This window comes from Pleurodeles waltl, chromosome 11 (assembly GCF_031143425.1).
Source record: "Pleurodeles waltl isolate 20211129_DDA chromosome 11, aPleWal1.hap1.20221129, whole genome shotgun sequence".
In the NCBI taxonomy this organism is placed as follows: Eukaryota; Metazoa; Chordata; class Amphibia; order Caudata; family Salamandridae; genus Pleurodeles; species Pleurodeles waltl.
Window position 1 is genome coordinate 935,988,688 of NC_090450.1, and position 27,909 is coordinate 936,016,596.

The 27,909-nt window shown below is 49.5% G+C and overlaps 1 protein-coding gene across 2 annotated transcripts in view; it reads right to left on the reverse strand.

The window, feature by feature from the left end:
• The window catches only part of GCN1 (GCN1 activator of EIF2AK4), a 1,158,386-nt gene that overhangs the window by 381,115 nt on the left and 749,362 nt on the right, over positions 1-27,909 (reverse strand). For both annotated transcript variants that reach the window (XM_069215038.1, XM_069215039.1), the window contains exon 37: positions 21,964-22,143. In XM_069215038.1, the coding sequence (XP_069071139.1) occupies positions 21,964-22,143 (180 nt within the window). The remainder of the gene's footprint in view (positions 1-21,963; positions 22,144-27,909) is intronic.

Genomic DNA, 27,909 nt, shown 5'->3' on the forward strand with positions numbered 1-27,909 from the left:
CTGGTCAGACACACCTGTGTACCCATGATGTGGACACAGGAGACAGCATGCCTGTCAAGAACAAAATCTTTAGACAGTCTGACCATGTTAAGGAAAGCATCAAGGTGGAAGTCCACAAGATGCTGGAATTGGGAGTAATTGAGCGCTCTGACAGCCCCTGGGCTAGCCCAGTGGTCTTAGTCCCCAAACCTCACACCAAAGATGGAAAGAAAGAGATGAGGTTTTGTGTGGACTACAGAGGGCTCAATTCTGTCACCAAGACAGATGCCCATCCAATTCCAAGAGCTGATGAGCTCATTGATAAATTAGGTGCTGCCAAATTTCTAAGTACCTTTGACTTGACAGCAGGGTACTGGCAAATAAAAATGGCACCTGGAGCAAAAGAAAAGACAGCATTCTCCACACCTGATGGGCATTATCAGTTTACTGTTATGCCCTTTGGTTTAAAGAATGCCCCTGCCACCTTCCAAAGGTTGGTGAATCAAGTCCTTGCTGGCTTGGAGTCCTTTAGCACAGCTTATCTTGATGATATTGCTGTCTTTAGCTCCACCTGGCAGGATCACCTGGTCCACCTGAGGAAGGTTTTGAAGGCTCTGCAATCTGCAGGCCTCTCTATCAAGGCATCCAAATGCCAGATAGGGCAGGGAACTGTGGTTTACTTGGGACACCTTGTAGGTGGAGGCCAAGTTCAGCCACTCCAACCCAAGATCCAGACTATTCTGGACTGGGTAGCTCCAAAAACCCAGACCCAAGTCAGGGCATTCCTTGGCTTGACTGGGTATTACAGGAGGTTTGTGAAGGGATATGGATCCATTGTGACAGCCCTCACTGAACTCACCTCCAAGAAAATGCCCAAGAAAGTAAACTGGACTGTGGAATGCCAACAGGCCTTTGACACCCTGAAACAGGCAATGTGCTCAGCACCAGTTCTAAAAGCTCCAGATTATTCTAAGCAGTTCATTGTGCAGACTGATGCCTCTGAACATGGGATAGGGGCAGTTTTGTCCCAAACAAATGATGATGGCCTTGACCAGCCTGTTGCTTTCATTAGCAGGAGGTTACTCCCCAGGGAGCAGCGTTGGAGTGCCATTGAGAGGGAGGCCTTTGCTGTGGTTTGGTCCCTGAAGAAGCTGAGACCATACCTCTTTGGGACTCACTTCCTAGTTCAAACTGACCACAGACCTCTCAAATGGCTGATGCAAATGAAAGGTGAAAATCCTAAACTGTTGAGGTGGTCCATCTCCCTACAGGGAATGGACTTTATAGTGGAACACAGACCTGGGACTGCCCATGCCAATGCAGATGGCCTTTCCAGGTTCTTCCACTTAGAAAATGAAGACTCTCTTGGGAAAGGTTAGTCTCATCCTCTTTCGTTTGGGGGGGGGTTGTGTAAGGAAATGCCTCCTTGGCATGGTTGCCCCCTGACTTTTTGCCTTTGCTGATGCTATGTTTACAATTGAAAGTGTGCTGAGGCCTGCTAACCAGGCCCCAGCACCAGTGTTCTTTCCCTAACCTGTACTTTTGTATCCACAATTGGCAGACCCTGGCATCCAGATAAGTCCCTTGTAACTGGTACTTCTAGTACCAAGGGCCCTGATGCCAAGGAAGGTCTCTAAGGGCTGCAGCATGTCTTATGCCACCCTGGAGACCTCTCACTCAGCACAGACACCCTGCTTGCCAGCTTGTGTGTGCTAGTGAGGACAAAACGAGTAAGTCGACATGGCACTCCCCTCAGGGTGCCATGCCAGCCTCTCACTGCCTATGCAGTATAGGTAAGCCACCCCTCTAGCAGGCCTTACAGCCCTAAGGCAGGGTGCACTATACCATGGGTGAGGGTACCAGTGCATGAGCATGGTACCCCTACAGTGTCTAAACAAAACCTTAGACATTGTAAGTGCAGGGTAGCCATAAGAGTATATGGTCTGGGAGTCTGTCAAACACGAACTCCACAGCACCATAATGGCTACACTGAAAACTGGGAAGTTTGGTATCAAACTTCTCAGCACAATAAATGCACACTGATGCCAGTGTACATTTTATTGAAAAATACACCACAGAGGGCACCTTAGAGGTGCCCCCTGAAACTTAACCGACTATCTGTGTAGGCTGACTAGTTTTAGCAGCCTGCCACAAACCGAGACATGTTGCTGGCCCCATGGGGAGAGTGCCTTTGTCACTCTGAGGCCAGTAACAAAGCCTGCACTGGGTGGAGATGCTAACACCTCTCCCAGGCAGGAATTGTCACACCTGGCGGTGAGCCTCAAAGGCTCACCTCCTTTGTGCCAACCCAGCAGGACACTCCAGCTAGTGGAGTTGCCCGCCCCCTCCGGCCAGGCCCCACTTTTGGCGGCAAGGCCGGAGAAAATAATGAGAAAAACAAGGAGGAGTCACTGGCCAGTCAGGACAGCCCCTAAGGTGTCCTGAGCTGAAGTGACTCTAACTTTTAGAAATCCTCCATCTTGCAGATGGAGGATTCCCCCAATAGGGTTAGGATTGTGACCCCCTCCCCTTGGGAGGAGGCACAAAGAGGGTGTACCCACCCTCAGGGCTAGTAGCCATTGGCTACTAACCCCCCAGACCTAAACACGCCCTTAAATTTAGTATTTAAGGGCTACCCTGAACCCTAGAAAATTAGATTCCTGCAACGACAAGAAGAAAGACTGCCTAGCTGAAAAACCCCTGCAGAGGAAGACCAGAAGACGACAACTGCCTTGGCTCCAGAAACTCACCGGCCTGTCTCCTGCCTTCCAAAGATCCTGCTCCAGCGACGCCTTCCAAAGGGACCAGCGACCTCGACATCCTCTGAGGACTGCCCCTGCTTCGAAAAGACAAGAAACTCCCGAGGACAGCGGACCTGCTCCAAGAAAAGCTGCAACTTTGTTTCCAGCAGCTTTAAAGAACCCTGCAAGCTCCCCGCAAGAAGCGTGAGACTTGCAACACTGCACCCGGCGACCCCGACTCGGCTGGTGGCGATCCAACACCTCAGGAGGGACCCCAGGACTACTCTAAGACTGTGAGTACAAAAACCTGTCCCCCCGGAGCCCCCACAGCGCCGCCTGCAGAGGGGAATCCCGAGGCTTCCCCTGACCGCGACTCTTTGAACCTAAAGTCCCGACGCCTGGGAGAGACCCTGCACCCGCAGCCCCCAGGACCTGAAGGACCGGACTTTCACTGGAGGAGTGACCCCCAGGAGTCCCTCTCCCTCGCCCAAGTGGAGGTTTCCCCGAGGAATCCCCCCCTTGCCTGCCTGCAGCGCTGAAGAGATCCCGAGATCTCTCATAGACTAACATTGAAAACCCGACGCTTGTTTCTACACTGCACCCGGCCGCCCCCGCGCTGCTGAGGGTGAAATTTCTGTGTGGGCTTGTGTCCCCCCCCGGTGCCCTACAAAACCCCCCTGGTCTGCCCTCCGAAGACGCGGGTACTTACCTGCAAGCAGACCGGAACCGGGGCACCCCCTTCTCTCCATTCTAGCCTATGTGTTTTGGGCACCACTTTGAACTCTGCACCTGACCGGCCCTGAGCTGCTGGTGTGGTGACTTTGGGGTTGCTCTGAACCCCCAACGGTGGGCTACCTTGGACCAAGAACTGAACCCTGTAAGTGTCGTACTTACCTGGTAAAACTAACAAAAACTTACCTCCCCCAGGAACTGTGAAAATTGCACTAAGTGTCCACTTTTAAAACAGCTATTTGTGAATAACTTGAAAAGTATACATGCAATTTTGATGATTTGAAGTTCCTAAAGTACTTACCTGCAATACCTTTCAAATGAGCTATTACATGTAGAATTTGAACCTGTGGTTCTTAAAATAAACTAAGAAAAGATATTTTTCTATAACAAAACCTATTGGCTGGATTTGTCTCTGAGTGTGTGTATCTCATTTATTGTCTATGTGTATGTACAACAAATGCTTAACACTACTCCTTGGATAAGCCTACTGCTCGACCACACTACCACAAAATAGAGCATTAGTATTATCTATTTTTACCACTATTTTACCTCTAAGGGGAACCCTTGGACTCTGTGCATGCTATTCCTTACTTTGAAATAGCACATACAGAGCCAACTTCCTACATTGGTGGATCAGCGGTGGGGTACAAGACTTTGCATTTGCTGGACTACTCAGCCAATACCTGATCACACGACAAATTCCAAAATTGTCATTAGAAATTGATTTTTGCAATTTGAAAAGTTTTCTAAATTCTTAAAAGACCTGCTAGGGCCTTGTGTTAGATCCTGTTTAGCATTTCTTTTAGAGTTTAAAAGTTTGTAAAAGTTTGAATTAGATTCTAGAACCAGTTGTAGATTCTTAAAAAGTATTCCAACTTTTAGAAGCAAAATGTCTAGCACAGATGTGACTGTGGTGGAACTCGACACCACACCTTACCTCCATCTTAAGATGAGGGAGCTAAGGTCACTCTGTAAAATAAAGAAAATAACAATGGGCCCCAAACCTACCAAAATACAGCTCCAGGAGCTTTTGGCAGAGTTTGAAAAGGCCAACCCCTCTGAGGGTGGCAACTCAGAGGAAGAGGATAGTGACTTGGAGGACAATTCCCCCCTACCAGTCCTATCTAGGGAGAACAGGGTCCCTCAAACCCTGACTCCAAAAATAATAGTCAGAGATGCTGGTTCCCTCACAGGAGAGACCAACACCTCTGAAATCACTGAGGATAACCCCAGTGAAGAGGACATCCAGTTAGCCAGGATGGCCAAAAGATTGGCTTTGGAAAGACAGATCCTAGCCATAGAGAGGGAAAGACAAGAGATGGGCCTAGGACCCATCAATGGTGGCAGCAACATAAATAGGGTCAGAGATTCTCCTGACATGTTGAAAATCCCTAAAGGGATTGTAACTAAATATGAAGATGGTGATGACATCACCAAATGGTTCACAGCTTTTGAGAGGGCTTGTGTAACCAGAAAAGTGAACAGATCTCACTGGGGTGCTCTCCTTTGGGAAATGTTCACAGGAAAGTGTAGGGATAGACTCCTCACACTCTCTGGACAAGATGCAGAATCTTATGACCTCATGAAGGGTACCCTGATTGAGGGCTTTGGATTCTCCACTGAGGAGTACAGGATTAGATTCAGGGGGGCTCAAAAATCCTCGAGCCAGACCTGGGTTGACTTTGTTGACTACTCAGTGAAAACACTAGATGGTTGGATTCAAGGCAGTGGTGTAAGTAATTATGATGGGCTGTACAATTTATTTGTGAAAGAACACCTGTTAAGTAATTGTTTCAATGATAAACTGCATCAGCATCTGGTAGACCTAGGACCAATTTCTCCCCAAGAATTGGGAAAGAAGGCGGACCATTGGGTCAAGACAAGGGTGTCCAAGACTTCAACAGGGGGTGACCAAAAGAAAGGGGTCACAAAGACTCCCCAGGGGAAGGGTGATGAGACAACCAAAACTAAAAATAGTAAAGAGTCTTCTACAGGCCCCCAAAAACCTGCACAGGAGGGTGGGCCCAGAGCCTCTTCACAAAACAATGGGTACAAGGGTAAAAACTTTGATCCCAAAAAGGCCTGGTGTCATAGCTGTAAACAGCATGGACACCAAACTGGAGACAAGGCCTGTCCCAAGAAAGGTTCCACTCCAAACTCCCATCCAGGTAACACTGGTATGGCTAGTCTCCAAGTGGGATCAACAGTGTGCCCAGAGCAAATCAGGGTCCACACTGAAGCTACTCTAGTTTCTGAGGGTGGGGTGGATTTAGCCACACTAGCTGTCTGGCCGCCTAACATGCAAAAATACAGACAGCAACTCTTAATTAATGGGACTAGAATAGAGGGCCTGAGGGATACAGGTGCCAGTGTCACCATGGTGACAGAGAAACTGGTTTCCCCTGGCCAATACCTGACTGGAAAAACTTACACAGTCACCAACGCTGACAATCAGAGAAAAGTACATCCCATGGCAATGGTTACTTTAGAATGGGGAGGGGTCAATGGCCTGAAACAGGTGGTGGTCTCCTCAAATATCCCAGTGGACTGTCTGCTTGGAAATGACCTGGAGTCCTCAGCATGGGCTGAGGTAGAACTAAAAACCCATGCAGCGATGCTGGGTATCCCTGAACTGGTGTGTGTGAAAACAAGAGCACAATGCAAGGCACAGGGTGAAAAAGTAGAGCTGGAGTCTGGAAAAATGGCCCAGCCTACCAAGAGAACAGGAAAGTCAGTTGGGAAACCAACTGCAACACAGCAAAAGAAAGGGAACCTCTCTTCTCAGGAAGAAGTTCTGCCCTCTGAGGGAACTGAGCCTTTGGAGCTTGAACCTTACCAGGTTGAGCTCTTAGGCCCAGGGGGACCCTCCAGGGAGGAGCTGTGTAAGGGACAAGAAACCTGTCCCTCTCTTGAAGGCCTTAGGCAGCAAGCTGCTGAAGAGTCCAAAGGCAAGAAAAATGGAACGCATAGGGTCTATTGGGAAGATGGACTCCTGTACACTGAGGCCAGAGACCCCAAACCTGGTGCCACTAGGAGAGTGGTAGTGCCTCAGCTGTTCAGAGAGTTCATCCTAACATTGGCCCATGACATTCCCCTTGCTGGACATTTGGGACAAACCAAGACGTGGGAGAGGTTAGTCAACCACTTCTACTGGCCCAATATGTCCAACATGGTTAAGGAGTTTTGCCTCTCCTGCCCCACCTGTCAAGCCAGTGGTAAGACAGGTGGGCATCCAAAGGCCCCCCTCATTCCACTTCCAGTGGTGGGGGTTCCCTTTGAAAGAGTGGGTGTGGACATAGTTGGTCCACTGGAACCTCCCACAGCCTCAGGAAATATGTATATCCTGGTAGTAGTGGATCATGCTACCAGGTATCCTGAAGCTATTCCCCTTAGGTCGACTACTGCCCCTGCAGTAGCCAAGGCCCTCATTGATATCTTTACCAGAGTGGGTTTCCCTAAGGAGGTGGTGTCTGACAGAGGTACCAACTTCATGTCAGCATACCTAAAGCACATGTGGAATGAGTGTGGAGTGACTTATAAATTCACTACACCATACCACCCACAAACTAATGGCTTGGTTGAGAGATTCAACAAGACATTAAAAGGCATGATCATGGGGCTCCCAGAAAAGCTCAAAAGGAGATGGGATGTCCTCTTGCCATGTCTGCTTTTCGCTTACAGAGAGGTGCCACAGAAGGGAGTAGGATTCTCACCCTTTGAACTTCTGTTTGGTCATCCTGTAAGGGGACCACTTGCCCTTGTTAAAGAAGGCTGGGAGAGACCTCTCCATGAGCCTAAACAGGACATAGTGGACTATGTACTTGGCCTTCGCTCTAGAATGGCAGAGTACATGGAAAAGGCAACCAAAAACCTTGAGGCCAGCCAACAGCTCCAGAAGTTTTGGTATGACCAAAAGGCTGCACTGGTTGAGTTCCAACCAGGGCAGAAAGTCTGGGTTCTGGAGCCTGTGGCTCCCAGGGCACTCCAGGACAAATGGAGTGGCCCTTACCCAGTACTAGAGAGGAAGAGTCCGGTCACCTACTTGGTGGACCTGGGCACAAGCAGGAGCCCCAAGAGGGTGATCCATGTAAACCGCCTTAAGCTCTTCCACGACAGGGCTGATGTCAATCTGTTGATGGTAACAGATGAGGATCAGGAGGCAGAGAGTGAACCTCTCCCTGATCTTCTGTCATCAGACCCAAAAGATGGTACAGTAGATGGAGTGATCTACTCAGACACCCTCTCTGGCCAACAGCAAGCTGATTGTAGGAGAGTCCTACAACAGTTTCCTGAACTCTTCTCCTTAACCCCTGGTCAGACACACCTGTGTACCCATGATGTGGACACAGGAGACAGCATGCCTGTCAAGAACAAAATCTTTAGACAGTCTGACCATGTTAAGGAAAGCATCAAGGTGGAAGTCCACAAGATGCTGGAATTGGGAGTAATTGAGCGCTCTGACAGCCCCTGGGCTAGCCCAGTGGTCTTAGTCCCCAAACCTCACACCAAAGATGGAAAGAAAGAGATGAGGTTTTGTGTGGACTACAGAGGGCTCAATTCTGTCACCAAGACAGATGCCCATCCAATTCCAAGAGCTGATGAGCTCATTGATAAATTAGGTGCTGCCAAATTTCTAAGTACCTTTGACTTGACAGCAGGGTACTGGCAAATAAAAATGGCACCTGGAGCAAAAGAAAAGACAGCATTCTCCACACCTGATGGGCATTATCAGTTTACTGTTATGCCCTTTGGTTTAAAGAATGCCCCTGCCACCTTCCAAAGGTTGGTGAATCAAGTCCTTGCTGGCTTGGAGTCCTTTAGCACAGCTTATCTTGATGATATTGCTGTCTTTAGCTCCACCTGGCAGGATCACCTGGTCCACCTGAGGAAGGTTTTGAAGGCTCTGCAATCTGCAGGCCTCTCTATCAAGGCATCCAAATGCCAGATAGGGCAGGGAACTGTGGTTTACTTGGGACACCTTGTAGGTGGAGGCCAAGTTCAGCCACTCCAACCCAAGATCCAGACTATTCTGGACTGGGTAGCTCCAAAAACCCAGACCCAAGTCAGGGCATTCCTTGGCTTGACTGGGTATTACAGGAGGTTTGTGAAGGGATATGGATCCATTGTGACAGCCCTCACTGAACTCACCTCCAAGAAAATGCCCAAGAAAGTAAACTGGACTGTGGAATGCCAACAGGCCTTTGACACCCTGAAACAGGCAATGTGCTCAGCACCAGTTCTAAAAGCTCCAGATTATTCTAAGCAGTTCATTGTGCAGACTGATGCCTCTGAACATGGGATAGGGGCAGTTTTGTCCCAAACAAATGATGATGGCCTTGACCAGCCTGTTGCTTTCATTAGCAGGAGGTTACTCCCCAGGGAGCAGCGTTGGAGTGCCATTGAGAGGGAGGCCTTTGCTGTGGTTTGGTCCCTGAAGAAGCTGAGACCATACCTCTTTGGGACTCACTTCCTAGTTCAAACTGACCACAGACCTCTCAAATGGCTGATGCAAATGAAAGGTGAAAATCCTAAACTGTTGAGGTGGTCCATCTCCCTACAGGGAATGGACTTTATAGTGGAACACAGACCTGGGACTGCCCATGCCAATGCAGATGGCCTTTCCAGGTTCTTCCACTTAGAAAATGAAGACTCTCTTGGGAAAGGTTAGTCTCATCCTCTTTCGTTTGGGGGGGGGTTGTGTAAGGAAATGCCTCCTTGGCATGGTTGCCCCCTGACTTTTTGCCTTTGCTGATGCTATGTTTACAATTGAAAGTGTGCTGAGGCCTGCTAACCAGGCCCCAGCACCAGTGTTCTTTCCCTAACCTGTACTTTTGTATCCACAATTGGCAGACCCTGGCATCCAGATAAGTCCCTTGTAACTGGTACTTCTAGTACCAAGGGCCCTGATGCCAAGGAAGGTCTCTAAGGGCTGCAGCATGTCTTATGCCACCCTGGAGACCTCTCACTCAGCACAGACACCCTGCTTGCCAGCTTGTGTGTGCTAGTGAGGACAAAACGAGTAAGTCGACATGGCACTCCCCTCAGGGTGCCATGCCAGCCTCTCACTGCCTATGCAGTATAGGTAAGCCACCCCTCTAGCAGGCCTTACAGCCCTAAGGCAGGGTGCACTATACCATGGGTGAGGGTACCAGTGCATGAGCATGGTACCCCTACAGTGTCTAAACAAAACCTTAGACATTGTAAGTGCAGGGTAGCCATAAGAGTATATGGTCTGGGAGTCTGTCAAACACGAACTCCACAGCACCATAATGGCTACACTGAAAACTGGGAAGTTTGGTATCAAACTTCTCAGCACAATAAATGCACACTGATGCCAGTGTACATTTTATTGAAAAATACACCACAGAGGGCACCTTAGAGGTGCCCCCTGAAACTTAACCGACTATCTGTGTAGGCTGACTAGTTTTAGCAGCCTGCCACAAACCGAGACATGTTGCTGGCCCCATGGGGAGAGTGCCTTTGTCACTCTGAGGCCAGTAACAAAGCCTGCACTGGGTGGAGATGCTAACACCTCTCCCAGGCAGGAATTGTCACACCTGGCGGTGAGCCTCAAAGGCTCACCTCCTTTGTGCCAACCCAGCAGGACACTCCAGCTAGTGGAGTTGCCCGCCCCCTCCGGCCAGGCCCCACTTTTGGCGGCAAGGCCGGAGAAAATAATGAGAAAAACAAGGAGGAGTCACTGGCCAGTCAGGACAGCCCCTAAGGTGTCCTGAGCTGAAGTGACTCTAACTTTTAGAAATCCTCCATCTTGCAGATGGAGGATTCCCCCAATAGGGTTAGGATTGTGACCCCCTCCCCTTGGGAGGAGGCACAAAGAGGGTGTACCCACCCTCAGGGCTAGTAGCCATTGGCTACTAACCCCCCAGACCTAAACACGCCCTTAAATTTAGTATTTAAGGGCTACCCTGAACCCTAGAAAATTAGATTCCTGCAACGACAAGAAGAAAGACTGCCTAGCTGAAAAACCCCTGCAGAGGAAGACCAGAAGACGACAACTGCCTTGGCTCCAGAAACTCACCGGCCTGTCTCCTGCCTTCCAAAGATCCTGCTCCAGCGACGCCTTCCAAAGGGACCAGCGACCTCGACATCCTCTGAGGACTGCCCCTGCTTCGAAAAGACAAGAAACTCCCGAGGACAGCGGACCTGCTCCAAGAAAAGCTGCAACTTTGTTTCCAGCAGCTTTAAAGAACCCTGCAAGCTCCCCGCAAGAAGCGTGAGACTTGCAACACTGCACCCGGCGACCCCGACTCGGCTGGTGGCGATCCAACACCTCAGGAGGGACCCCAGGACTACTCTAAGACTGTGAGTACAAAAACCTGTCCCCCCGGAGCCCCCACAGCGCCGCCTGCAGAGGGGAATCCCGAGGCTTCCCCTGACCGCGACTCTTTGAACCTAAAGTCCCGACGCCTGGGAGAGACCCTGCACCCGCAGCCCCCAGGACCTGAAGGACCGGACTTTCACTGGAGGAGTGACCCCCAGGAGTCCCTCTCCCTCGCCCAAGTGGAGGTTTCCCCGAGGAATCCCCCCCTTGCCTGCCTGCAGCGCTGAAGAGATCCCGAGATCTCTCATAGACTAACATTGAAAACCCGACGCTTGTTTCTACACTGCACCCGGCCGCCCCCGCGCTGCTGAGGGTGAAATTTCTGTGTGGGCTTGTGTCCCCCCCCGGTGCCCTACAAAACCCCCCTGGTCTGCCCTCCGAAGACGCGGGTACTTACCTGCAAGCAGACCGGAACCGGGGCACCCCCTTCTCTCCATTCTAGCCTATGTGTTTTGGGCACCACTTTGAACTCTGCACCTGACCGGCCCTGAGCTGCTGGTGTGGTGACTTTGGGGTTGCTCTGAACCCCCAACGGTGGGCTACCTTGGACCAAGAACTGAACCCTGTAAGTGTCGTACTTACCTGGTAAAACTAACAAAAACTTACCTCCCCCAGGAACTGTGAAAATTGCACTAAGTGTCCACTTTTAAAACAGCTATTTGTGAATAACTTGAAAAGTATACATGCAATTTTGATGATTTGAAGTTCCTAAAGTACTTACCTGCAATACCTTTCAAATGAGCTATTACATGTAGAATTTGAACCTGTGGTTCTTAAAATAAACTAAGAAAAGATATTTTTCTATAACAAAACCTATTGGCTGGATTTGTCTCTGAGTGTGTGTATCTCATTTATTGTCTATGTGTATGTACAACAAATGCTTAACACTACTCCTTGGATAAGCCTACTGCTCGACCACACTACCACAAAATAGAGCATTAGTATTATCTATTTTTACCACTATTTTACCTCTAAGGGGAACCCTTGGACTCTGTGCATGCTATTCCTTACTTTGAAATAGCACATACAGAGCCAACTTCCTACACGCGGGTACTTACCTGCAAGCAGACCGGAACCGGGGCACCCCCTTCTCTCCATTCTAGCCTATGTGTTTTGGGCACCACTTTGAACTCTGCACCTGACCGGCCCTGAGCTGCTGGTGTGGTGACTTTGGGGTTGCTCTGAACCCCCAACGGTGGGCTACCTTGGACCAAGAACTGAACCCTGTAAGTGTCTTACTTACCTGGTAAAACTAACAAAAACTTACCTCCCCCAGGAACTGTGAAAATTGCACTAAGTGTCCACTTTTAAAACAGCTATTTGTCAATAACTTGTAAAGTATACATGCAATTTTTATGATTTGAAGTTCCTAAAGTACTTACCTGCAATACCTTTCGAATGAGATATTACATGTAGAATTTGAACCTGTGGTTCTTAAAATAAACTAAGAAAATATATTTTTCTATATAAAAACCTATTGGCTGGATTTGTCTCTGAGTGTGTGTACCTCATTTATTGTCTGGTGTATGTACAACAAATGCTTAACACTACTCCTTGGATAAGCCTACTGCTCGACCACACTACCACAAAATAGAGCATTAGTATTATCTATTTTTACCACTATTTTACCTCTAAGGGGAACCCTTGGACTCTGTGCATGCTATTCCTTACTTTGAAATAGCACATACAGAGCCAACTTCCTACACTATGCTTTCGCATCTGAGAGGACAGTGATTGCTCCTCTGTATAAGAGCCTGGACCTGGGTCGGTTACGGGTTGTTTCGGCACCGAAACCCGGCCTGTATCTTTTTTCGGCTCCGAGGTGGCTTTTTTCTTTTTTGGAGTCGAAACCTCTCGGCGTCGATCTTCGTCGGTGCCGCTGTCTCGGCGTCGAGCCGTTTCTACACCGCTATCTCGGTGTCGTTGCTTTTCTCCAGCACTTTCTCGATCCCGAGAAGGCTGCGTGCCGGTGTCTCGACCGGAGTCGGACGATCTCGGCACTGTTTGGGCCTTTTTCGGTGCCGATGGTCGGTCACCGAATTTATGGGTGGAGCCATGGCCTGGTGGCAGTGGCGTCCCCTGGGCCTTGTCAATTTTCTTATGTGTTGTTTTCGACGTCTTACTCACGGCTCTTTGATCGTCGAATTCCTCGGAGTCCGATTCGTGGATCGAAAAGGTTTCTTCTTCCTCTTGTTCCTCGAACTCTCGGTGCGCTGTCGGCGTGGACGCCATCTGAAGTCTCCTGGCTCGACGGTCACGGAGTGTCTTTCGGGACCGGAACACGCGACAGGCCTCGCAAGTCTCCTCACTGTGCTCAGGTGACAGGCACAGGTTACAGACCAAATGTTGGTCTGTATACGGGTATTTGTTGTGGCATTTGGGACAAAAACGGAACGGGGTCCGTTCCATCGGCGTTGTTCGACACGCGGTCGGGCCGACCAGGCCCCGACGGGGGATCGAAAACTACCCCGAAGGGCACCGGAGCGCGTCGATCTTCGATGCGGTGTTGAATCTAACTACGCCGATCCCGAACGCAACAATACCGACGAAAATCTTCCGATATTTACTAACTTTCCGTTCCGAAACTCGGAGCGACAGGAACACGTCCGAACCCGATGGCGGAAAGAAAACAATCGAAGATGGAGTCGACGCCCATGCGCAATGGAGACAGAAGGAGGTGTCACTCGGTCCCGTGACTCGAAAGACTTCTTCGAAGAAAAACAACTTGTAACACTCCGACCCAACACCAGATGGCGAGCTATGCAGAACATGTGTATCTACAGCGACAGATGCCATCGAACACATAGATATCATAGCCTGAATATCCTGGACTTTCTGCTCGTGAAGATAGGCCCTGAAACTGCACTGTGTCAAGAACAGCTCAGATGAAAGGGAGCATCTGAGAGGGAGTCAGCTGTGACTTCAGCAGGTTTATAACTAATGCAGGAGGTCCCCCGTGGTCTGGAGGTGGGTGACGACAGCCTGGGACGAGCCACCTTTAACAGCCAGTCATCGAGATAGGGGAAGACTGAAATCTATGTACTGTGCAGATGAGCTGCAACCACCACCATCACCTTGATGAACACCAGAGGGGCGCTAGTAAAGCCAAAGGGGAGCATGGTGAACTAAAAGTGCTTGTGGCCTGCCATGAATGCAATTAATGTCCATAGGCAGACAGGAAGGATATGGAAATAAGTGTCCACCAAGTCTAACGTACCACCTAGTCTCCTGGGTCCAGAGCAGATAAGAGCCAGAGAAAGCCCGTGAATCCTCAAAGCAATTGAGGGCCGAGACTGCCTCGTCTTAGAAAAGACTGGTGCCATCAAAGGACATGTCCATCAAGGAAGCTTGGAAACCCCCTGAAAAGCCAGATGTCCTCAGCCAGACATGGCACCTCAGGGCCACTGTCAAAGAAACTGCTCTGCCTAGCAGGTCAGTAGTGTCCAGTCCTCAAAGGATTGTGAACTTCGCTGCGTCCCTCCCATCAGCAACAGCCTGGCAGAGTACAGCCCAGGCCTCTACCAGGACTGGAGGCAGCACTTGCACAACCATATCCCACAGCATGTGAGAAATACCGCCCAAAAGGTATGGGGTGTTGAAGGAACACAATTCAAGGCTGGCGGAAGAAAGCATCTTCTTCCAAAGTGAGTGCAACCTTTTCGATTCCCTATCCGGAAGGGAAGGGAACACGCCCTGGGAGGTAGAGACTGTGATAACCAAGCTCTCAGGGGTGGGGTGGTGCTTAAGAAAACTTGGGTCCCCAGGAGCAGAGCAACGGTGGTGGGCAATTGTCCTGTTCACAAGAGCCCCTGGGTTGGGTTTAGACCAGTTACACAGTAGGATGTGAGTGAGGGCCTCATTAAGCAGCATCAGGGGTTCTGAGTGGGAAGCTACTGGTTGTAGCACCTCTGTCAGGAGATTAGTTCTGAAAGCCACGAGGGTCCAGGACCTCAGCCGCCCTCCTCACCACCATAGAGTAAGAAGTTCCCTCCTCCATTGCCACAGTATAGGGAGAAAGCATGCCAGTATCTGGATAAGTATCCGGTCCGCTGGCTTCACCCAAGTCTGTATGCCACTGTAGGAAGCAGGCTCTCTATATGGTGCACTAGAAAGAAGTACACCATGCAGAGAGTCCAGTGGATATCCAACTGGTTGACAGATGCAAAAGTAGATAACACTAACGAACAAGTTACTTACCTTTGGTAACGCATTGTCAGGTAGAGATTATCTAGCTGCAGATCTGTAGGAAAGTGCCACATCTGGCATGGTTATCCCCTCACGTTTTGCCTAGCGTTGATGCCAACTTTGACTCAAAGTGTGCGGGGACCCTGCTAACAAGGCCCCAGCACCAGTGTTCTTTCCCTAAAACTGTACCTTTGTTTCCACACAGTTCAGTCCCTTGTAAAATATACCTATGGTACAAAGGGCCCTGTGGCCAGGGAAGGTCTCAAAAGGCTGCAGCATGTATTATGCCACTGTAAAGAAATGGCTCCCTGTTGCAGTTACCCCACACTTTTTGCCTGATACTGATGCTGACTTGACTGAGAAGTGTGCTGGGACCCTGCTAACCAGGACCCAGCACCAGTGTTCTTTCACCTAAAATGTACCATTGTCTCCACAATTGGCACAACCCTGGCACCCAGGTAAGTCCCTTGTAACTGGTACCCCTGGTACCAAGGGCCCTGATGCCAGGGAAGGTCTCCAAGGGCTGCAGCATGTCTTATGCCACCCTAGGGACCCCTCACTCAGCACAGAGACACTGCTTGCCAGCTTGTGTGTACTGGTGGGGAGAAAATGACTAAGTCGACATGGCACTCCCCTCAGGGTGCCATGCCAACCTCACACTGCCTGTGGCATAGGTAAGTCACCCCTCTAGCAGGGGTTACAGCCCTAAGGCAGGGTGCACTATACCACAGGTGAGGGCATAGGTGCATGAGCACTATGCCCCTACATTGTCTAAACAAAACCTTAGACATTGTAAGTGCAGGGTAGCCATAAGAGTATATGGTCTGGGAGTCTGTCAAAAACGAACTCCACAGCTCCATAATGGCTACACTGAATACTGGGAAGTTTGGTATCAAACTTCTCAGAATAATAAACCCACACTGATGCCAGTGTTGGATTTATTACAAAATGCACACAGAGGGCATCTTGGAGATGCCCCCTGTATTTTACCCAATTGTTCAGTGCAGGACTGACTGGTCTGTGCCAGCCTGCTGCTGAGAGACGAGTTTCTGACCCCATGCGGTGAGAGCCTTTGTGCTCTCTGAGGACAGAAACAAAGCCTGCTCTGGGTGGAGGTGCTTCACACCTCCCCCCTGCAGGAACTGTAACACCTAGCAGTGAGCTTCAAAGGCTCAAGCTTCGTGTTACAATGCCCCAGGGCACTCCAGCTAGTGGAGATGCCCGCCCCCTGGACACAGCCCCCACTTTTGACAGCAAAATGAGAAAAACAAGGAGGAGTCACTGGCCAGTCAGGACAGCCCCTAAGGTGTCCTGAGCTGAGGTGACTCTGACTTTTAGAAATCCTCCATCTTGCAGATGGAGGATTCCCCCAATAACAATTGGGATGTGCCCCCCTCCCCTCAGGTGCAGAGGTCAAAGAGGTGCCCAAAACACATAGGCTTCAATGGAGAACAGGGGTGCCCCGGTTCCAGTCTGCCAGCAGGTAAGTACCCGCGTCCTCGGGGGCAGACAAGGGGGGTTTTGTAGGGCACCCGGGGGGACACAAGAAGGCACAGAAAGTACACCCTCAGCAGCACTGGGGTGGCCGGGTGCAGTGTGCAAACAGGCGTCGGGTTTTAGATAGGAAGTAATGGAGGGACGCAGGGGTCACTTCAACGATGCAGGCAGGCACAGGGGGGGCTCCTCAGGGTAGCCACCACCTGGGCTAGGCAGAGGGTCGCCTGGGGGCCGCTCCTGCACTGGAGTTCGGTTCCTTCAGGTCCTGAGGGCTGCGGGTGCAGTGTTGGTTCCAGGCGTCTGGTCCCTTGTTGCAGGCAGTCGCGGTCAGGGGGAGCCTCTGGATTTCCTCTGCAGGCATCGCTGTGGGGGTTCAGGGGGGTCGTCTCTGGCTACTCACGGGCTCGCAGTCGCTGGGGAGTCCTCCCTGAAGTGTTAGTTTTCCGCAGGTCGAGCCAGGGGCACCGGGTGCAGAGTGGAAAGTCTCACACTTACGGCGGGAAACTTGAAGACTTTAAAGTTGTTTCTTTGTTGCAAGCAGGTTGCAGGTTTTTGAACAGGGCCGCTGTTCATTGGAGTTTCTTGGTCCTTGGGTGCAGGGCAGTCCTCTGAGGCTTCAGAGGTAGCTGGTCCCTGTTGGATGCGTCGCTGTTGCAGTTTTCTTCGAAGTTGGGAGATAGGCCGGTAGGGCTGGGGCCAAAGCAGTTGTCGTCTCCGTCTTCTCTGCAGGGCTTCAGGTCAGCAGTCCTTCTTCTTGTTAAGGTTGCATGAATCTAGTTTCCTAGGTTCTGGGGTGTGATACTGCTTTTATTCAAAGTTCCTAAAGTATATAAGTGAAGTACCTTACATTTAAAGTATTACTTGTAAATCTTGAACCTGTGGTTCTTAAAATAAACTAAGAAAATATATTTTTCAATATAAAAACCTATAGGCCTGGAATTGTCTTTGAGTGTGTGTTCCTCATTTATTGCCTGTGTGTGTACAACAAATGCTTAACACTACCCTCTGATAAGCCTACTGCTCGACCACACTACCACGAAATAGATCATTAGAATGATCTTTTTGCCACGATCTTACCTCTAAGGGGAACCCTTGGACTCAGTGCACACTATTTCTTACTTTGAAATAGTATATACAGAGCCAACTTCCTACACTTGCCTTACATCGCGGTCAGTGCACTTAGGCGCTATAAGTCACCCTTCTGGTAGGGGCTTCAGCCTAAGGGCAGGGTGCATGTCCCTAAGTGTGAGGGTACTCCTGCATGAGCAGAGTACCCCTACAAACCCGAACTGCATTCTCTGGGGTTTGAAAGTGCTGGGAAGCAATTTTAAGACACGTAGTGGACACTGGCCAGTACAAGTAGTCCAGCTACAGAATGGTTTCTCTGAACCTAGGCATGTTTGATATCAAACATGTCGGAATCATGAAACAAACACCGATGACAGTGCTAGTTGCATTATACCATGCACTCTGGGGGTTCCTTAGAGGATCCCCAGATCTGTCTGTACAGCCTTCCAGCCCACGCTGTTGCAGACCCCCTCCAGACACTGTTCTGCCCTTCTGCTGCTCATCCAGCTCGAGCAAGGAGAAAGCAGAACAAAAGGTTTACTATAGGAGGAAGATGTGACATCCTCTCCTTTACAACTAGGTGTTGCTGGGCTGGAGTGGCCTCTCCGTGCCACCAGACTGTTTTGAAGGGCACATTTGGTACCCGCCTTGCATAAACCGGTTTTCACCAGTGCAGGGACCCTTTGTCACCGCTCTGGCACGAAACCACACAAAGGACAGGGGAGTGTCCACCTTCCTGTCCAGCTCCTTCCCTAGGGAGGTGCACAGAACTCTGCCAGGTTGATTCTGCCATCTTGGAAACAAGAAATGCAGAGGCCCCTGGGAGCATCTGACTGGTCAGACCAGGTAGATGACGTCCCTGACCGCCCTCTGATAAGTGGGTCACTTCAGAGAGTGACCAACCCCCTTTTAGGGTTACTTAAGGGCTACCCTGTGGGTGGAACATGAGATATGTCAAGCAAACCCTCCAAGGAACTCTCTGCAAAACATCTTCTGCTCCTGTTCTCTGGAAGTGCTGTAGGACTGCTTTGGAACCGAAACACTGTTTCTGGTGGGAAGGCTACGAATACAACATTGTTTCTTTGGATCTTGCAAGAATCCTGCATCATTCAAGGCTGTGCATCATCCAGGGTTACACAAAGACTCTGTTTCCACCTGGAAGCACGAAGGAAACTCCCTTGGAGTGAAGGAGTCACTTCCCTGCATGAGACAACTGCGACTGGCTGGTGGATCCTGCTGTCCCACGGACAATGTGAAGGCTCTGCTCACAGTTGGTGGTTCTGTGGTCCTCTTCGAGTCTCTCCTGTCTTCTGATCCACTTGGGGAGACTGTGGGCCCCTGCCGCAGCCACTGGAACAGCACCCCTGTGCACTGCAACTGTTGCTCTTGCCAAGACTTGTTGAATCTTCCTCCAAGAGATCTTTCAGCACTAAGAAACCCCAGTCTAGGGTGCTGGACTTTGTCCCCTTCTGTAGGAAAAAGCCTTCTTTCTTGGCATGGTTTTCTGTGTGTTTGACTGTGTTTACTGGGATCCTGCTAACCAGGACCCCAGTGATTATGCCCTCTCTAAATTTGGTTGCTATTAACCCTTTCTTCCCACAATTGGCATACTGGTCCCCCCATCTAAGTCCCTAGTATATGGTACCATGTACCCAGGGCATAGGGGTTCCAGGGGATCCCTATGGGCTCCAGAAGTTATTCTGCCACCCATAGGGAGCCCATGCAATTGGTTTTGCAGGCCTGCCATTGCAGCCTGCATGAAACAGGTGCATGCACCCATTTTCACTACAGGTCACTACACCAGGTCACTATAAGTCACCCCTAAGGTAGGCCCTCTCAGCCCAGAGGGCAGGGTGCAGGTATCTGTGTGGGAGGGCACCCCTGCACTAGCAGAGGTGCCCCCACAAACTCCAGATCCATTTCCCTGGACTTTGTGAGTGTGTACTGGACATAGGTCACTACCTATGTCCATCTACATAATGGTAACTCCGAACCTGGGCATGTTTGGTATCAAACATGTTGGAATCATACCCCAATACTGTTGCAAATATTGGAATAATGATTCCATGCACTCTAGGGTCTCCTTAGAGGACCCCCAGCTTTGCTACCACCAGTCTTGCAGGGTTCTCCAAAAAGTGGGGGTAACCATGCCAAAAAGAGGGCACGTTCCTACAGTGGTCCTTACGAGTTCCCCAGCTACATGATAGCTTCTCTGAATCCTGGGATGTTTGTTATCAAACATGTCAGAATAATTAACCCCCACTGACCACTGTGATGGGCTTATTAATAAATGCACCTTAGAGGTGCCCCCTGGAAACCTCCCAGCTACAGGCCTGCTGACTGCCTGTACCTCACCAGTTCAGACACCATTGACATGTTTCTGGTTCCCCAAGGTGAGAGCCAGCGTTCTCGAGGGCCTGAGACAGAAGCCTGCATTGGGAGGAGGTGTTACCACCTCACCCAGGCAGGATGGACAATCCAAGGTAGAAATCTTCAAAGGCTTTGCCGCCTTTGTAATTCGACCCAGTCTCTCCAAATGGCAGAGATGACCAACCTCACTGTCCTGACCCCACTTGTGGCAGCAGCACAGTTGGGAAAATTAGGCAGATTAGGAGATGTGCCCACTTCATACCAGTCTCACCACTAATGTGAAAAAGCTGAAGTGGACACCACTTCTCAAATTCCTCCATCTTACTTAGAACAAATTAAGCCACTAGGGTTAGGGTTAGGGTTATGCCCACTTCCCAACGGAAGTGGTCATAAGAAGGGTGTAGTCACCCTAAAGTTGGGCAGCCTATTGGCTACCACCCTGCACTCCCTGTAACACCCTTAAATTGAGTATTTAGGTGGCACCCCTAAACCCTAGAACTTAGAACCTAACTACCTACGAAACAAAGGACAAAGAAGAATCGCACCTGTAGAAGAGGAAAATAAGCAGCTGACTTGGAACCAGCCCCTCCAGCCTGCCTGCTGACCTCGACAGACTCTACTCAAAAATCGACTTGTCCTGTAGCTGAGACTCCAGGAAACCCAGACAGACTGCATGCCTTGTACAAAGACACAGATTCCAGTAAGCAGCAGAGCTGCTCTGCAAAAAGTTTCAAAAAAGGACTCTGCAGCCCATGGAACAGCAAGGACCTGACACCCGAAGTGACCTCTGCACCGATTACCACGATCCGAGGTGAAGCCAACCAACAGTGCCAGCCCAGTTCCCCAGCTGCCTAGAGTCTGAGTCCACTCAGATTTCACCCCTATTGAACTCCCACAAGTTGCCTGCAGCCTACGCACCCTCTCCTGCAGCCTTGTGGTGCGAGGAAACCTGACACCTCCAGCAACCACTGCACCTCTTGCCACTGCCCCCATGTAAGGTGGTTCACTGGTGCAAATAATGTCTCCAAGGTGGTTCACTGGTGCAAATAATGTCTCCCGGTTCCCCTTAGCTTGTCTCCACCCTGGGTCCACCCATGCAGGATTCCCCGAAGACACCTGCAGCCTCAACACGCAGGTCCTTCTGACCACGAGTGCTACCGGACTAAAAAATCTAGAGGCCTAAAGACACCCCGGCAATCCGTCGCCTCTGGGCCAAGTTCTTATGTTTTAAAGTCTACTTATTTGATTACAAAGTTCTTGGATTTGAAACATATATAAAAATAATTATTTTTCTAAATTGGTCTTGGAATTATTCTTTGAGTGTGCATCTCATTTATTGGCTCTGGGGTATAACAAATGCTTAGCGTTACCCTCTGATAATCCTAAATGCTCGCCTGCACTACTACAAATTAGAGAATTAGTACTATCTACCTTTACCTCTGCAAAGCAAGTGGGGACCCACTGGACTCTCTGCACAATGTACTTCTTTTTAATCCACCATACTGAAAGCCAGCTTCTTAAACTGAAGGCAGAAAAAAAAAAATCTAACATGTAGTCAGTGCACATGCACTTTGGCCACTAAGGAAGGAGCCACACTGCATCCCCATGACTTGAGACTTCTTAGAAGAAAAACAACCTGAAAACATCCAAGCCCAACACTAGATGCCAGGAGTATGATGAGCATGTGTATCTACAGCCATGCATGCTACGAACACAAATCTATAGTTTTGAGTAACTATCACTGTCATAATAGGTTAAACAGTTATGATTTTAATTTGAAAATGTCATGTTTACTTGCCAGGAGGAAAAACTAACTTCCTTTGATTCAAAATCAACAGCATGTTACAGACATCAAACAAAGGTTCGACATTCCACTTACAAATCTAAGAGCAACAGTTTCTTAATTTAGTAATATTAATTGATTACCAGGGCAAGAATACAAATAATGTGCTGGAGAGTATTCCATAGATCAGAAACAAGAAAGCTCACACAAAAAATAATGTAAACCAGGATTTCCTCTACCATACTACAAACTCCTAGTAAACTTACCCAAAATCTCTGGGTTTCTAATGACAGACCCAATCTGCCTGAGAGCCTGCTGTCCAGCCTTCTGCACTTTAACATGGGAGTCCGTCAATACTTCAGTGAGCTTTGGCACAATATTGGGCAAGCAAGAGGAAAGTTGCTTTGGTGCACAGTAAGCCATAGCACCCAGTAATTCCACCGATCCTGTGCAAAAATCACAATTACATTAGGAATTTAAAAAAAAACTACGAACAGAAGAGCAGCATTGTTAAGGACTGACATAAGAAACAGAGTGTTAACAATGATGTCATGAACAGATTATGAGAAGGACCACCACATGAATGTATCAAGAATAAAGAAGAAGTAACACAAATTGGATGTGGAGTCTATACCACTGGATAGCAAAGGAGGTTTGTAGTATTGAGTCTATAAATAGAGGTATGACTAGGAACAGTGGTGTAAACTATGGATGTGGCAAACATAATAGAAGTTAAAAAAAAAAAAACATTAGCAATGATGGACAAGTTACTTACCTTCGGTAACGCCTTATCTGGTAGAGACAATATCTTGTTGCAGATTCCTTACCTTAGAATTTCCCCAGGCGTCAGTCTGGATCCAGATATTTATTTCAAGCAGTACCCCTGTGCACCGTTCGGTGGTATCGATCTGCCACGTATCTGTCTGTCTGTGCCAGATATGATGTTGTGGGTCCTAGATAAGTGCCATCCTAGTGCACTGACGTCAGGTTCTTTTCACGACTTAACATGCCAGAAGCCCACAGCCATGAAGAACACTGACCACTGGTGCGTCAAAACTACAGCCCTCAAAGGAGTATCTGTCCCTAGAAAATAGTTCACGGAGAGGACGGGTGTGTTGGTAAAGAATCTTCAACTAAATATTGGCTCTACCAGACAAGGCGTACCCAAGATGTAAGAAAGTGCCTCTTTTGACATGGATATCCCCCACTTTCTGCCTGGTATCTGATGTAGTTTTGACTTAAAGTGCATTGGGTTCCTGCTAACCAAGCCCCTAATGCCAGATCTCTTTCCCAATACTACACACTTGTTTCCCCAATTGGCAAAACCTTTAGCACCTCCTGTAAGCCCCTCGTATCCTGATTGAGGGCTTTGGGTTCATGTAAAGAAATGGCTCCCTGTTGCAGTTACCCCCCACTTTTTGCCGGATACTGATGCTGACTTGACTGAGAAGTGTGCTGGGACCCTGCTAACCAGGCCCCAGCACCAGTGTTCTTTCACCTAAAATGTACCATTGTTTCCACAATTGGCACACCCTGGCATCCAGATAAGTCCCTTGTAACTGGTACCTCTGGTACCAAGGGCCCTGATGCCAGGGAAGGTCTCTAAGGGCTGTAGCATGTATTATGCCACCCTAGAGACCCCTCACTCAGCACAGACACACTGCTTACAAGCCTGTGTGTGCTGGTGAGAACAAAATGAGTAAGTCGACATGGCACTCCCCTCAGGGTGCCATGCCAGCCTCTCACTGCCTATGCAGTATAGGTAAGACACCCCTCTAGCAGGCCTTACAGCCCTAAGGCAGGGTGCACTATACCATAGGTGAGGGTACCAGTGCATGAGCACTGTGCCCCTACAGTGTCTAAGCAAAACCTTAGACATTGTAAGTGCAGGGTAGCCATAAGAGTATATGGTCTGGGAGTCTGTTTTACACGAACTCCACAGCACCATAATGGCTACACTGAAAACTGGGAAGTTTGGTATCAAACTTCTCAGCACAATAAATGCACACTGATGCCAGTGTACATTTTATTGTAAAATACACCACAGAGGGCACCTTAGAGGTGCCCCCTGAAACTTAACCGACTGTCTGTGTAGGCTGACTAGTTCCAGCAGCCTGCCACACCAGAGACATGTTGCTGGCCCCATGGGGAGAGTGCCTTTGTCACTCTGAGGCCAGTAACAAAGCCTGCACTGGGTGGAGATGCTAACACCTCCCCCAGGCAGGAGCTGTGACACCTGGCGGTGAGCCTCAAAGGCTCACCCCTTTGTCACAGCCCAGCAGGGCACTCCAGCTTAGTGGAGTTGCCCGCCCCCTCCGGCCACGGCCCCCACTTTTGGCGGCAAGGCTGGAGGGAACAAAGAAAGCAACAAGGAGGAGTCACTGGCCAGTCAGGACAGCCCCTAAGGTGTCCTGAGCTGAGGTGACTCTGACTTTTAGAAATCCTCCATCTTGCAGATGGAGGATTCCCCCAATAGGGTTAGGATTGTGACCCCCTCCCCTTGGGAGGAGGCACAAAGAGGGTGTACCCACCCTCAGGGCTAGTAGCCATTGGCTACTAACCCCCCAGACCTAAACACGCCCTTAAATGTAGTATTTAAGGGCTACCCTGAACCCTAGAAAATTAGATTCCTGCAACTACAAGAAGAAGGACTGCCTAGCTGAAAACCCCTGCAGCGGAAGACCAGAAGACGACAACTGCCTTGGCTCCAGAAACTCACCGGCCTGTCTCCTGCCTTCCAAAGATCCTGCTCCAGCGACGCCTTCCAAAGGGACCAGCGACCTCGACATCCTCTGAGGACTGCCCCTGCTTCGAAAAGACAAGAAACTCCCGAGGACAGCGGACCTGCTCCAAGAAGGGCTGCAACTTTGTTTCCAGCAGCCTTGAAAGAACCCTGCAAGCTCCCCGCAAGAAGCGTGAGACTTGCAACACTGCACCCGGCGACCCCGACTCGGCTGGTGGAGATCCAACACCTCAGGAGGGACCCCAGGACTACTCTGATACTGTGAGTACCAAAACCTGTCCCCCCTGAGCCCCCACAGCGCCGCCTGCAGAGGGAATCCTGAGGCTTCCCCTGACCGCGACTCTTTGAATCCAAAGTCCCGACGCCTGGGAGAGACCCTGCACCCGCAGCCCCCAGGACCTGAAGGACCGGACTTTCACTGGAGAAGTGACCCCCAGGAGTCCCTCTCCCGTGCCCAAGTGGAGGTTTCCCCGAGGAAGCCCCCCCTTGCCTGCCTGCAGCGCTGAAGAGATCCCGAGATCTCTCATAGACTAACATTGCGAACCCGACGCTTGTTTCTACACTGCACCCGGCCGCCCCCGCGCCGCTGAGGGTGAAATTTCTGTGTGGGCTTGTGTCCCCCCCGGTGCCCTACAAAACCCCCCTGGTCTGCCCTCCGAAGACGCGGGTACTTACCTGCAAGCAGACCGGAACCGGGGCACCCCCTTCTCTCCATTCTAGCCTATGTGTTTTGGGCACCACTTTGAACTCTGCACCTGACCGGCCCTGAGCTGCTGGTGTGGTGACTTTGGGGTTGCTCTGAACCCCCAACGGTGGGCTACCTTGGACCAAGAACTGAACCCTGTAAGTGTCTTACTTACCTGGTAAAACTAACAAAAACTTACCTCCCCCAGGAACTGTGAAAATTGCACTGTGTCCACTTTTAAAACAGCTATTTGTCAATAACTCGAAAAGTATACATGCAATTTTTATGATTTGAAGTTCCTAAAGTACTTACCTGCAATACCTTTCGAATGAGATATTACATGTAGAATTTGAACCTGTGGTTCTTAAAATAAACTAAGAAAAGATATTTTTCTATACAAAAACCTATTGGCTGGATTTGTCTATGAGTGTGTGTACCTCATTTATTGTCTATGTGTATGTACAACAAGTGCTTAACACTACTCCTTGGATAAGCCTACTGCTCGACCACACTACCACAAAATAGAGCATTAGTATTATCTCTTTTTACCACTATTTTACCTCTAAGGGGAACCCTTGGACTCTGTGCATGCTATTCCTTACTTTGAAATAGCACATACAGAGCCAACTTCCTACAGTTCATCACTGAGGAGTATTAGGATTAGGTTCAGGGGGGTTCACAAACTCTCGAGCCAGTCCTGGGTTGATTATGTAGACTACTCACTGAAAACACTAGATGGTTGGATAACTGGTAGGGGAGTGCATTACTATGATAGGCTTTATACTCTGTTTATGAAAGAACATCTTCTAAGTAACTGCTTCAATGACAAGTTGCATCAATAACTTGTACACCTAGGTCCAATTTCTCCCCAAGAATTGGGAACGACTAGGGTGATCAAGACTTCCACTGGGGGGGGGTGACCAAAAGAAAGGGGTTACAGAGCCTCCCCAGGGGAAGGGTGGTGAGACCCCTACGCATAAAAGTAAAGTCTTCTCAAGGGCCCCAAAAACCTGCACAGGAGGGTAGGCCCCATCCTCTTTACAATCTTCACATAGGTAGAAGGGTAAACACGGTTATCCCAAAAAGGCCTGGTGTCAAAACTGTAAACAGCATGGACACCAAACTGGAGACTTGGCCTATCCCAAAAAGAATCCCCTTAGCACTGCTCCAGTTAGTACTGGTATAGCCAATCTCCAGGTGGGATCAACAGTGTACTCAGAGCAAATCAGGGTTCACACTGAAGCTACTTTAGTCTCTGAGGGTGGGGTAGATGTTGCCACCCTTGCTGTCTGGCCCCCTAACATGCAAACATACAGACAGCACTTCTTGATTAATGGGACAAAGGTAGAAGCCCTGAGGATATAGGGGCCAGTGTCAATATAGTGACAGAAAAACTGGTTTCCCCAGGACAGTACTTGCCTGGACAAACTTATCTAGTCACCAATGCTGACAATGTAACTAAGGTCCATCCCATGGCTATGGTGACCTTAGAATGGGAAGGGGTTAATGGCCTAAAACAGGTAGTGGTCTCTTCTGCAATCCCAGTTGAGTGCTTGCTAGGGAATGATCTGGAGTCCTCTGCTTGGGCTGAGGTAGAAGTTAAAACCCATGCAGCCATGCTGGGAATCCCCAAGATGGTGTGTGTAAATCCAAGAGTACAAAGCCGAGCAGCACAGGGTGAAAAAGAAGTGTTGGAGTCTGGATTAATGGCCCAACCTTCCAAGAGAAAAGGCAAGAAGACTGGGGGATCAACTTCTAAGCAGCAAAACAAACAAGCCCTCTCTTCTCAGGAAGAAGTCTTATCATCAGCGGGAACTGAGTCCATGGAGCTGGATCCTTAAAAGGGAGAGCTCTTGGGTCCAGGGGGACCCTCAAGGGAACAGCTGTCTCATGGTATAAAGACGTGTCCCACTCTTGGAAGGCCTGAGGCAGCAAGCAGCTGCACAGGAGAAGGGAGATGTCAGTGGCTCCCACCGGGTCTAGTCTGAGGATGGGCTCCTATACCCTGGAGCAACCAGGAGAGTGGTAGTGCCTCAACAGTTTATGGAGTTTATCCTAAATTTGGCCCATAACATCTCCCTAGCTGGGCACCTGGGCCAACAAAAACATGGAATAGGCTTGTGAGTAATTTCTATTGGCCCAATTTGTCCCAGAAGGTGAAGGGGTTTTGTAACTCCTGTGTCACCTGCCAAGCCAGCGGTAAGGCAGGTGGCCACCTAAAGGCTCCCCTCATTCCACTTCCTGTGGTGGGTGTTCCCTATGAAAGGGTCGATGTGGACAATGTGAGTCCAATTGAGCTTCCCACAGCCTCAGGAAATCAGTACAAACTGGTAGTAGTGGGTCATGCTACCAGGTATCCTGAAGCAATTCCCCTCAGGTGTACTACAGTTCCTGCAGTAGCCAAAGCCTTTTACAAGAGTAGAGTTTCCTAAGGAGGTGGTTTCTTACAGCGGTACCAACTTCATGTCAGCTTACATAAAACACATTTGGAATGAATGTGGGGTGACAAAGTTCACCACACTGTACCATCCACACACCAATGGACTTGTTGAGAGATTCAACAAGATATTGAAGGGCATGATCATGGGGCTTCCTGAAAAACTCAGATGGAGATGGGATGTCCTGCCTTGCTTGCTTTTAGCCTACAGAGAGTTGCATCAGAAGTTAGTAGGGTTTTCCCCTTTGAACTTCTGTTTGGCCACCCTGTTAGGGGACCACTTGCACTTGTAAAAGAAGTCTGGAAGAGACCACTCCATGAGCCTAAACAAGATGTGGTGGACTATG